Source organism: Anser anser (assembly GCF_964211835.1).
Source record: "Anser anser genome assembly, contig: HAP1_SCAFFOLD_785, whole genome shotgun sequence".
Classification (NCBI taxonomy): domain Eukaryota; kingdom Metazoa; phylum Chordata; class Aves; order Anseriformes; family Anatidae; genus Anser; species Anser anser.
In genome coordinates this window covers 1-11,611 of record NW_028154139.1, presented here as the reverse complement: position 1 = coordinate 11,611, position 11,611 = coordinate 1, and the positions used below count along the sequence as shown (strand labels likewise).

At 68.6% G+C, this 11,611-nt stretch overlaps 1 protein-coding gene across 1 annotated transcript; it reads right to left on the bottom strand.

The window, feature by feature from the left end:
• Positions 1-1,521: 1,521 nt before the first annotated feature.
• LOC310890689 (inosine-5'-monophosphate dehydrogenase 1-like) lies at positions 1,522-11,580 on the bottom strand. Its single transcript, XM_083852996.1, is given in 17 exon segments — positions 1,522-1,912; positions 2,127-2,143; positions 2,999-3,082; positions 4,838-4,981; positions 5,056-5,197; positions 5,286-5,429; positions 5,531-5,626; positions 6,294-6,384; positions 6,464-6,663; positions 7,685-7,772; positions 8,773-8,969; positions 8,972-8,978; positions 9,077-9,100; positions 9,102-9,152; positions 10,146-10,247; positions 10,480-10,528; positions 11,472-11,580. Coding segments are annotated over 17 exon segments (1,746 nt in total). The 5' UTR covers positions 11,570-11,580; the 3' UTR covers positions 1,522-1,700.
• Between the last annotated feature and the right edge of the window lie 31 nt (positions 11,581-11,611).

Below are 11,611 nucleotides of genomic sequence, written 5' to 3'. Positions count from 1 at the left end.
ACACACACACTCATGCACACATGCTGCACACTCATGCACGCACACACTCATGCACTGCACACACACGCACTGCACACTCACACTGCACCCACCCACGCACACACTCACACTCGTGCTGCACCCAGGGCCGCAGCAGCACCCCGTAAACCCGCAGCAGCCCCAAGCTGTGGGGCCAGGGCCGTGGCTGCGTCCCCGTGGGGGCGGCCAGCCCCGTGCTGGGAGGGGGGGGCAGGTCAGGACCCCCCCGGTGCCCAGGGCAGGGCTCTCCACGAGCATCGCCGCGCTGCCAGGCGTCACCACGAGCGTCACCACGCACGGCCCCAGCCGTGCCGCTGGTCCCCCCCATCCGCCCCCCGTGTGTGACACCACCATGCCCCCCCCGTATTTGTGCCCCCCCCGAGGTGTCCCCCTGCCTGGCACCAGCCCCTCTGTGCCCCCTGGTGCTGCCCCTGCACCCCACGACCCCCCCTTAGGACCAAGCTTTGGGCTGGTTTTTGGACCCAGAGACCCCCAACCCTCCCCCCAGCCCCCCCACCCAAGCTTTCCCTTCCCCAGGCCGAGCCCCCCCAGCTCCCCCGCCCTGCAGCAGAGGGGCTCCAGCCCCTGAGCACCCTTGTGGCCTCCTCCAGGCTCACTCCTCCCTGCGCACACCCATTGCACGCCCCTTGCACCGCCGCTGCCACCACGCCACCACCGTGGGACACACTGACCCGGGGGGGGGTGTGTGCAGCAGTAGGTGGGGGGGGTGCAGGTGTGCAAAGCTGTGCCATGGTGCACGGCGCTGTGTCACGCTGCACAAACTCACGTCACGGCGTGCAAAGCTGGGCCGCTCTGTGCAAGGTCGCACACCTGGTGTGCAAGCTCGCAGCAGTGTGCAGATCTGTACCCAGAGCGGCAAGGCTGGGCCACGTGGGCAGAGCTGTGCACGCACCAGGGCCATGGTGTGCAAAGGCACACCTGCGGCGTGCAAACCTGCGCCAGCGTGCGAGGCCGTGCAATGGTGTGCTGGGGTGTGTAATGGTGTGCAAGGCTGTGCAACGGTGTGCAAGGCTGGACCTGGTGTGTAAATCCACGCAATGGTGTGCAAGGCCGTGCAATAGTGTGCTGGGGTGTGCAACGGTGTGCAAGGCTGTGCAATGGTGTGTAAATCCATGCAATGGTGTGCAAGGCCGTGCAATGGTGTGCTGGGGTGTGCAATGGTGTGCAAGGCTGTGCAATGGTGTGTAAATCCATGCAATGGTGTGCAAGGCCGTGCAATGGTGTGCTGGGGTGTGCAACGGTGTGCAAGGCTGTGCAATGGTGTGTAAATCCATGCAATGGTGTGCAAGGCCGTGCAATGGTGTGCTGGGGCATGCTGGGCTGTACCACAAGCATGCAAACCGTGCCCACTGTGCCCCCCCCCCCGCCACCATGGTGCAAGCCCCCCAGGGCCAGATCCCACCGTGCCCCCCCCTCACACCCCCTGCCCCCCGGTGTCACGGCGCTGGGGTCCCGGGGGGGGGCAGACGCAGGCACAGCCACGGATGCTTCCAGGTCTTTATTTGTGGCCCCTCTGGGGACCCCCCCCGGGACCCCCCCAGCCCGGAGCCTGTCCCTAAGTGCCTGAGGGGCTGTGGGGGGGGGTCCAACGCCCCCCCTCCCCCAAGAGGAGGGGGGCGAAACGGGGGGGGTGCAAGCAGCGGACTACGTCCTACGCACCCCTACAGGGTGCAGCACCCCTGGGGGGGGGCCCAGGTTGGTGGGGGGGTCCCGGCCCCCCCCGCTGCCGAGGGGTCCAGCCCCGGCGCGGCGCCGCCGTCCCGGTGCTGCCGGTGCCTAGCGGCAGGGGGGGGGCTGGGGGGCGGCGGGCATGGGGGGGGCCCGGCGGGGACCCCCCCTCGCAGCCCCTCTTCAGTGCAGCCGCTTCTGGTAACTGCAGGGGGGGGGGGACAAAGCGGGGAGGGGGGGGTGAGTAGGGGGGGGGTGTTTGAGGACCCCCTCCCGAGCCCCCCCCGAGGCTGGCACCACGTCAGATCCTGGTGGGGGATGGGGAGGGGGGGGCTGGGGATGGGTGGGGGGGGTTGGGGGGGGATGGGAAGGGTGGGGGGGGATGGGGAGGGCCCCCCCCACGGCCCCCCCGTACTTACATGGCAGCACCGTAACGCTGCGCGGGGCGGGCAGCGAGGGAGAGAAGGGACAAGGTCACGGCCCCCGCCACGGCCCCCCCCCCCCCGCGCAGAGGGGGTCCCCCGGGAGGCGGGGCAGCCCCGAAGCCCCGCCCCCTGCCCATTAACCCCGCCCACAGCCCCGCCCTCCTTAGCTCCGCCCCCAACCCCACCCATGGGTGTGGCCAGCAGAAGCCACGTGGCCGGCGGGCAGCCGGGCAGCCAATCAGCATGCAGGACGGACAATCAGCAGCCAGGCAGCCAATCAGCATCCAATCTAGCCAATCAGCATCCAGTCTAGCCAATCAGCATGCAGAACTACCAATCAGCATCCAGCCTGGCCAATCAGCACCCAAGCCCAGCAACCAGCACCTCCACCGGCCAATCAGCATCCCAGACCAGGCTCCCAGCCAGCCAATCACATCGCAGCCAGCCCACCGCCCGGCCGCCCAGCGCATCGTTCAGCCAATCAGCAGATGACCTGGCTGGCTGGCTAGCCCCGCCCCCTATAGGCCCCGCCCCCTGCCAGAAGACCCGCACAAGCCCCGCCCCTTTATATAAACCACACCCCACTCAATAACCCACACCTCATTTGCATAAACCACGCCCCCTTTACACAAGCCCCGCCCAGTTCAGAAGCCCGAAGCCCCGCCCCCCGGGTGCCCCCCACCCCCCCATGGGGTTCCCCCCCCCCCCAGCCCCCCCAGTCCCCACCACGGCAATGGGGGCCCAAGGCAGGATCTGACGTGGTGCCCCCCACCCCCACCCCAGTCACCCCCACCCCCAGGGGGCCACCCCCCCCCCCGAGGACCCCCCCTTCCCCCCCCCCCCAGGTCCAGGGGGGGGTCACTTACGAGTGGAGGCCGTGGACCCCCCCCTCGGCCTGCGCCGCCATGGTGCGCTTCTCGAACTTCAGCTCCCCCGAGTACATCATGGACCTGGGGGGGGCAGCGGCACCGTGGGCCCCCCCCTCCCCGTCACCCCCCCATAGTGCCCGTGGGGTCCCCGTGGTCCTTGGGGGGGGGTGGTCCCCGCGGTCCCCGCCACCCCCAGGGTGCCCCAAAATCCCCGTGGTCCTTGTGGTCCCCACGGTCCTTACGGGGTCCCTGTGCTCCCCGTCGCCCCCAGGGTCCCCCCGCGGTCCTTGGGGGGTCCCCACGCTTCCTGTCACCCCCAGGGTCCCTAAAGTCCACGCGGTCCCCATGGTCCTTGTGGGGTCCCCATGGTCCTTGTGGGGTCCCCGTGCTCCCCGTCACCCCCAGGGTGCCCGAGGTCCCTGTGGTCCCCATAGTCCCCATGGTCCTTGTGGTCCCCAGGGCCCCCATGGTCCTCGTGGGGTCCCCATGGTCCTTGTGGGGTCCCCACGGTCCTCGTGGGGTCCCCGTGCTCCCCGTTACCCCCAGGGTCAAAGTCCCTGTGGTCCTCGTGGGGTCCCCACACTTCCCCTCATCTCCAGGGTCCTTATGGGGTCCCCGTGCTCCCTGTCGTCCCCAAGGTCCCCAGGGTCCCCGTGGTCCCCATGGTACCCAAAGTCCCCTGCGGTCCTCGTGGTCCCCAAGGTCCCCGTATCCATCACCCCCCAGGTCCCTGTGGTCCCCAAGGTCCTTGTGGGGTCCCCGTGCTCCCCATTGTTCCCAGAGTCCCCGTGGCACTCAAAATCCCTGGGTCCCCAAGGCCCCTGTGTCTCTGTGGTCCCCAACGTCCCCACGTCCCCATGGTCCCCATGTTCCCATGTCCCCAAGGTCCCTGTGTCTCTGTGTCCACAAGGTCCCCGTGTCCGCAAGGTCCCCGTGGCCCCCAAGGTCCCCGTGTTCCCATGTCCCCAAGGTGCCCATGTCCCCAAGGTGCCAAAGGTCCCCATGTCCCCACTTCCCCAAGGTCCCCAAGGTCCCTGTGTCCCCAAGGTCCCCAACAGTCCCCGTGTCCCCAAGGTCTCCATGGTCCCCAAGGTCCCCACGTCCCCATGCCCCCGTGTCCCTACGGTCCCCATATCCCCATGTCCCCAAGGTCCCAAAGGTCTCCAAGGTCCCCATGTCCCCAAGGTCCCCATGCCTCCACGGTCCCAAAGGTTTCCATGGTCCCTGTGTCCCCAAGGTCCCCGTGTCCCCAAGGTCTCCGTGTCTCCACGGTCCCCATGGTGCCCATGGTCCCCATGGTGCCCATGGTCCCCAAGGTCCCCAAGGTGCCCAAGGTCCCCATGTCCCCAAGCTGCCCGTGGTCCCCACGTCCCCAAGGTCCCCAACAGTCCCCATGTCCCCAAGACCCAAGGTCCCCGTGTCCCCAAGACCCAAGGTCCCCGTGGTCCCCATGTCCCCAAGGTCCCCATGTCCCCAAGCTGCCCGTGGTCCCCGTGTCCCCAAGACTCAAGGTCCCCGTGTCCCCAAGACCCAAGGTCCCCGTGGTCCCCATGTCCCCAAGGTCCCCAAGGTAACCAAGGTGCCCATGTCCCCAAGCTGCCCGTGGTCCCCGTGTCCCCAAGACTCAAGGTCCCCGTGTCCCCAAGACCCAAGATCCCCATGGTCCCCATGTCCCCAAGGTCCCCAAGGTAACCAAGGTCCCCATGTCCCCAAGCTGCCCGTGGTCTCCACGTCCCCAAGGTCCCCAACAGTCCCCGTGTCCCCAAGACCCAAGGTCCCTGTGTCCCCAAGACCCAAGGTCCCCGTGTCCCCATGTCCCCGCGTCCCCGCGCTCACCGCAGCAGGGAGAGGCTGCGGGCGCCGATGTCCTGGCAGCCGTGCTGGATGCCGGCGATGAGGTAGGGCACGAACTTGTGGATGGAGCCCTTGTCCTGCACCGAGCCCGACACCCCCTGCGCCACCTTCACCGGGTCACCCTCGCTGCAGGGACGGCCACCGGGGGCTCAGGGCCGGCCGGGATTAACCCCCCCCCACCCCCGCCAAAAGCCACAGACCTGAAGTAGCGCTTCTGGCTGCCGCCCTGCTCCATGGCGTCGAGCGAGCCCATGCCGCGGTACTTCTTCAGCCGCACGCCGTCCGAGAAGAAATACTCGCCCGGCGCCTCCGTGGTGGCCGCCAGCAGCGACCCCATCATCACTGCGGGGTGGGGGGGGGGGGGGCGCAGCCGTGACCCCGTCCCCGTGTCCCCCACCCCACCCCCCCACCCCCCAAGGACCCCGCTCACCCGTGGAGGCGCCCAGCGCCAGCGCCTTCACCACGTGCCCCACGGTGCGGATGCCGCCGTCGGCGATGACGGGCACGCCGAAGCGCCGCGCGTACTCGGCCACCTTGTAGACGGCCGTGCCCTGAGGGCGGCCGCACGCCATCACTGGGGGGGGGGGGGAGACGGACACACACACAGGGGTGGGCTGGGGGGATGTGGGGGAGCGGGGGGGGGTTGAAGAGGGGCCGCAGGGGGTCCCCGCGCACCTTCCTGGGTGATGCAGATGGAGCCGCAGCCCATGCCCACGCGCAGGGCGTCCACGCCGGCGTCGATGAGGTTCTTGGCTTGGGCTGCTGTCACCACTGCGTGTCCCGGGGGGACGGGGACACGGCGTGTCACGGGGTGGGGACAGAGCCCCCAGCCCGCAGCCTCCACCCCACAGCCCCCTGCCCGCCCTAAGTTGTCACCCCCCAGCGCCCCCCAGCCCAGCCCCGTGGTGCCACAGTTGCGCACCCCAATGGCCCCCCTGTCCTGCTCAATGCCCCGACCCTTGCCCCACTGCCAGCCCCCCAGCACCCCAATCTGCACCCCACAGCACCCCGAGCTGTGCCCCACAGCACCCCAACCCCTGCCCCACTGCCAGCTCTAGGGCACCTCGACCCCTGCCCCACGGCACCCAAGTGTCCCCCTGTTCTGCTCACCGACCCGTGGCTCCCCAAATCCTTACCCCGTGGCACCCCAACCTCCTCCCCACTTTGCTCCCCACCCCATGGCACCCCAAAACCTGCCCTACTGCCAGCCCCACAGCACCCCAGCCCCTGCCCCATGGCACCCCAATCAACCATCCCCTGGTTCTGCTCCCCATCCCATGGCACCCCAATCCCCACCCCACGGCACCCCAAACCCCACCCCACGCAACCCAAACCCCACCCCACCGCACCCCACTCTTTCACCTCCCCACCCCATTACCCCCAAACCCGGGGGGGGGATTCCAGGCCCCCGAGGTCCCCCCCACCCCCCCGCGCTCACCGTTACCCCCGATAACCTGCAGCTCGGGGTACTTCTGCTTGATGTAGTGGATCATGGCGATCTGGTACACCGAGTTCCCCTGCGACGAGTCCTGCGGGGGGGGGACAGCGACACGGAGTGGAGGGGGTGTATGAGAGCCGCCCCCCGGCCCCCCCCGGCCCCCCACCCACCAGCACCACCACGTCCACGCAGGCCTGCACCAGCAGGTCCAGGCGGTACTTGTCGTCCTCGCGCGTGCCCACGGCGGCCCCGCAGAGCAGCTGCTTGCGGGCGTCCTTGGAGGCCAGCGGGAAGTCGCGGTTCTTCTGCAGGTCGGTGCGCGCGATGATGGCCACCAGCTCGTCGCTCTCGTTGACGATGGGCAGCTTCCCTGTGGGCGCGGGGGGGGTGACGCCGGGCAGGGATGGGGCGGGTTTGGGGTCGGGGATGGGGTTTGGGGTTGGGGATGGGGTTTGGGATGGGTTTTGGGGTCACGGATGGGGTTGGGGATGGGGTTGGGGTTGGGGTTGGGGGTCGGGGATGGGGTTTGGGATGGGGTTTGGGGATGGGGATGGGATTGGGGATGGGGATTGGGGTCAGTGATGGGGTCGGGGATGGGGTTGGGGGTCGGGGATGGGGTTTGGGGTTGTGGTTTGGGGATGGGGATGGGATTGGGGATGGGGTTGGGGATGGGGTTTGGGGTCAGTGATGGGGTCGGGGATGGGGTTTGGGGTCAGGGATGGGGTTTGGGGTCGTGGTTTGGGGATGGGATTGGGGATGGGGTTTGGGGTCGTGGTTTGGGGATGGGGTCAGGGATGGGGTTTGGGGTCGGGGATGGGGTTTGGGGTCGTGGTTTGGGGATGGGGTCAGGGATGGGGTTTGGGGTCGGGGATGGGGTTTGGGGTCGTGGTTTGGGGATGGGGATGGGATTGGGGATGGGGTTTGGGGTCAGGGATGGGGTTTGGGATGGGGTTTGGGGTCGTGGTTTGGGGGATGAGGTCAGGGATGGGGTTTGGGGTCGGGGATGGGGTTTGGGGTCGTGGTTTGGGGATGGGGATGGGGTTTGGGGTCAGGGATGGGGTTTGGGATGGCTTTTGGGGTCGGGGATAGGTTTTGGGATGGGTTTTGGGGTCGGGAATGGGGTTGGGGATGGAGTTTGGGGTCGGGAATGGGGTTGGGGATGGGGTTGGGGTCGGGGATGGGGTTGGGGTTTGGGGTCGGGGTTGGGGTTTCGGGTCAGGGATGGGTTCGGGGATGGGGTTTGGGTTCGGGGATGCGGTTGGGGATGGGATTGGGGGTTGGGGATTGGGTTTGGGATGGGGTTTGGGGTCAGCGATGGGGTTTGGGGTGGGGGATGGGGTTTTAGGTCGGGGATGCGGTTTGGGGATGGGGTTTGGGGATGGGGTCGGTACCTTTCTTGCTGCGCTGCAGGATCTCGTTGGCTTCCTTGAGGGTGACGCCGGCCGGGGCCACCACCAGGTCGTTGCGTTTTGTCATCACCTGTGGGGCCGGGGCACCGGGGTGATGGTGGACCCCAGGGGACCCGTGTGGCCCCTCAACACCCCCCATCCTGGCACCCTGACCCATCCCCACCCTGGTGTCCCACCCCACCCCACCCCACCCCATCCCCACATCCCCCCCCGTCATCCAACCTCCTTCCCCACCCCGTTCCGTGTCCCAGCTCTGTCCTCAGCCCCTCCCCTGCACCACCGGCCTGTGCCCCCCCCCCATCCCACCCCACCCCTGCATCCCGTGCTGGCGTCCCCGTCCCACCCCCATCCTCCCTTCCATCTCATGCTTCATCCCCACACTCCTACTGGGCTTCCATTCCCATCTCCATTTCCATTTCCATCCATCCCCTCCCACTCCCTCCCCATCCCATCCCCATCCCTGACCCCATCCCCATCCCAACCCATCCCATCCCTTCCCCATCCCATATCCCCATCCCATCCCACCCCAATTCTCCATCCCCATCCCACCCCAATCCCATCCCATCCCCATCCTGTCCCATCCCCATCCCATATCCCATCCCATCCCCTCCCCCCCTCCCCCCCAATTCTCCATCCCCATCCCATCCAACCCCATCCCCATCCCATATCCCCCCCCCACTCCCCATCCAACCCCATCCCCTCCCCTCCCCACCCCAATCCCATCCCAACCCCATCCCACCCCATATCCCCATCCCACATCCCCGGCCAACCCCATCCCCTCCCCTCCCCACCCCAATTCTCCATCCCCATCCCATCCCAAGCCCATCCCCACCCCATCCCCATCCCCACCCCACATCCCCATCCAACCCCATCCCCACCCTGTCCCTACCCCAATTCTCCATCCCCATCCCACCCCAATCCCATCCAAACCCCATCCCCATCCCATATCCCCATCCAACCCCATCCCCACCCCACCCCATCCCCATCCCATATCCCCATTCAACCCGATCCCCTCCCCACCCCAATTCTCCATCCCCATCCCACCCCAATTCCCCCCCCCGCCCCCCCACCTGGCTGAGGTGGGTGCCGCGGTCGCGCTGCGCCAGGAAGTCGATGTCCCTGGAGGTGACGATGCCCTCCAGCCGGCTCCCCATGCGCCCGCTCTGGGTCAGCGGGATGCCGGAGAAGCCGTGCCGCAGCTTGGCCTCCAGCACGTCGCCCACCGTGTGCGCGGGGCTCAGCACCACCGGGTCCGTGATGAAGCCTGCTCGAAGCGCTGCGGGCACGGCCGGGGGCGGGGGGGTGATGCTGGGATGGGGTGGGGGGGGTTATGGGGTCGGGGGGTGATGCGCGGGGTCCCCCCCCTCCGCTTACCTTGACCTTGCGCACTTCGTTGGCCCTGGAACTCGGGGGTGCAGTTGTGGTGGATGATGCCGATGCCGCCCATCAGCTGGGGGGGGGGCAGCGGGGGCACAGTGGCAACGGGGGGGGGGGCGCCCCCGCCCTGCGCCCCCAAAGTGTAAAGTGATGGGCACCCCGACCCTGCACCCCAAAATGTGCACCCCAACGTGTAAAGTGATGGGCACCCCGACCCCGCACCCCAAATCAGGCGGGGGGGCACCCCAAAGTGTAAGGTGATGGGCACCCCGACCCCGCACCCCAAATCAGGTGGGTGGGCACCCCAAAGTGTAACGTGATGGGCACCCCGACCCCGCACCCAAATCAGGCGGGGGGCACCCCAAAGTGTAAAGTGATGGCACCCCGACCCCGCACCCCAAATGTGCACCACCCCCCCCAACCGCACATCATGGGCACCCCAACCCTGCACCCCCCCCAATATAATAGAGGGGTGCACATCCCAACCCTGCACCCCAAAACATAAAGCGATGGGCACCCCGACCCTGCACCCCGAGCCAGGCAGGGCGGGCACCCCAAATGTGCACCCCCCACCCGATGGGGTGGGCACCCCAAGTCTGTAACCCCCAAAATAACAGGGGGTGGGCACCCCAATCCTGCACCCTGACCTCACACAGGGGTGGGCGCCCCAAACCTGCACCCCCTACCAGACAGGGGGAGCACCCCAAATGTGCACCCCCCCACCAGAGGGGTGGGCACCCCAAGTCTGTAACCCCCAAAATAACACAGGGGTGGGCACCCAGACCCCGACCCCGCACAGGGGTGGGCGCCCCAAACCAGACAGGGGTGGGCACCCCAACCCTGCACCCCAAGCTGTAAAGAATGGGCACCCCGACCCTGTAACCCTACCAGACAGGGGGGGCACCCCAAATGTGCACCCCCAACCAGACGGGGCAGGTACCCCAAGTCCATAACCCCAAAATAACACAGGGATGCGCACCCCAAACCCCGCACCCCCAAACCATAACGTGATGGGCACCCCCCCCCCCGCACCCCAAAAGCCCCGGGGGGGCCCCCCCCCGCTCACCGCCATGGCGATGGCCATGTCCGACTCGGTGACCGTGTCCATGGGGGACGAGATGAGCGGGGTCTTGAGCGTGATCTTGCGGGTCAGCGCCGACGTCAGGTCCTGGGGGGGCCGAGAGACCCTCTCCTCCCTGCCCCCCCCCCCACCGGGGGCACCCCCTGGGACCCACCACACCCCCCCCACCCCTCACCATGCCACCCCAACCCCAGGGATGTGGGTGGGTGTCACCCCCCCCCCCAGCCCCCAGCCACCCCAGGGGGGGTCACGGTGACACCGGGGGGCGCGGGGGGGTCACATGGATGTCACCGGGGGGGGGGACGGGGACAGGACCCACCACCTCGTCAGCCGTGAAGTCGATGAAGCCGGGCAGGATGAGGAAGTCGCTGCGGGGGAGGCGTGGGGGGGTCACCCATGGGGCCCCCCCAGCCCTGGTACCCATGGGAATGGGGGGGGGGGGCATGGGGACAGGGGAGCCCATGGGGGGTGCGGGGTGGGGACACTTGGGGTGGCCCCATGGGGACATCAGTGTTTGGGGGGGCCAACGTGGGCTGTGGGGATGGGGGGGGGGGACACTTGGGATGGCCCCATGGGGACATCAGTGTTTGGGGGGGCCAACGTGGGCTGTGGGGACGGGGGGGGACATTTGGGGTGGCCCCATGGGGACGTCGGTGCTCGGGGACCCCGGTGCCACACTCGGCATGGAGTCGGGGCTGGGGACCCCCAAACCGGGCTGGGGACCCCAAACTGGGCTTGGGATCCCTGGACCAGGCTGTGGACCCCCAAATTGGGCTGGGGACCCCTGAACCGGGCTGGGGATCCCTGGGCCAGGCTGGGGACCCCTGAACCAGGCTGGGGACCCCCAAACCGGGCTGGGGACCCCAAACTGGGCTTGGGATCCCTGGACCAGGCTGTGGACCCCCAAATCGGGCTGGGGACCCCTGAACCGGGCTGGGGACCCTTGAACCGGGCTGAGGATCCCCCAGCTGGGCTGGGGACCCCCGAACTGGGCTGGGGACCCCTGAACCGGGCCCGGCTGGGGACCCCCGAACAGGGCTGGGGACCTCTGAACCGGACTGGGGACCCCAAATTGGGCTGGGGACCCCAAACTGGGCTGCGGACCCCCAGGCCAGGCTGGGGACCCCTGAACCAGGCTGAGGACCCCCAAACCGGGCTGGGGACCCTTGAACCAGGCTGCGGACCCCCGAGCCAGGCTGGGCCCCCTGAACCAGGCTGGGGACCCCTGACTCGGGCTGGGGGCCCCCGAACCGAGCCGGCTGGTGCGGGGTGTGCAGGGGGGGTGCAGGACGGGGCCGTGCCCCCCCGTACTTGTAGGTGAGGCCGTCGGCGGTGGCGAAGAGCTGCTGGGCGCTGAGCCCGTCCTCGGGCACGTAGCCGGTGCCGCCGCTGATCAGGTAGTCGGCCATGCTGGGGGGGGGGGGGGGCACGGGGGTGGGACCGGGACCGGT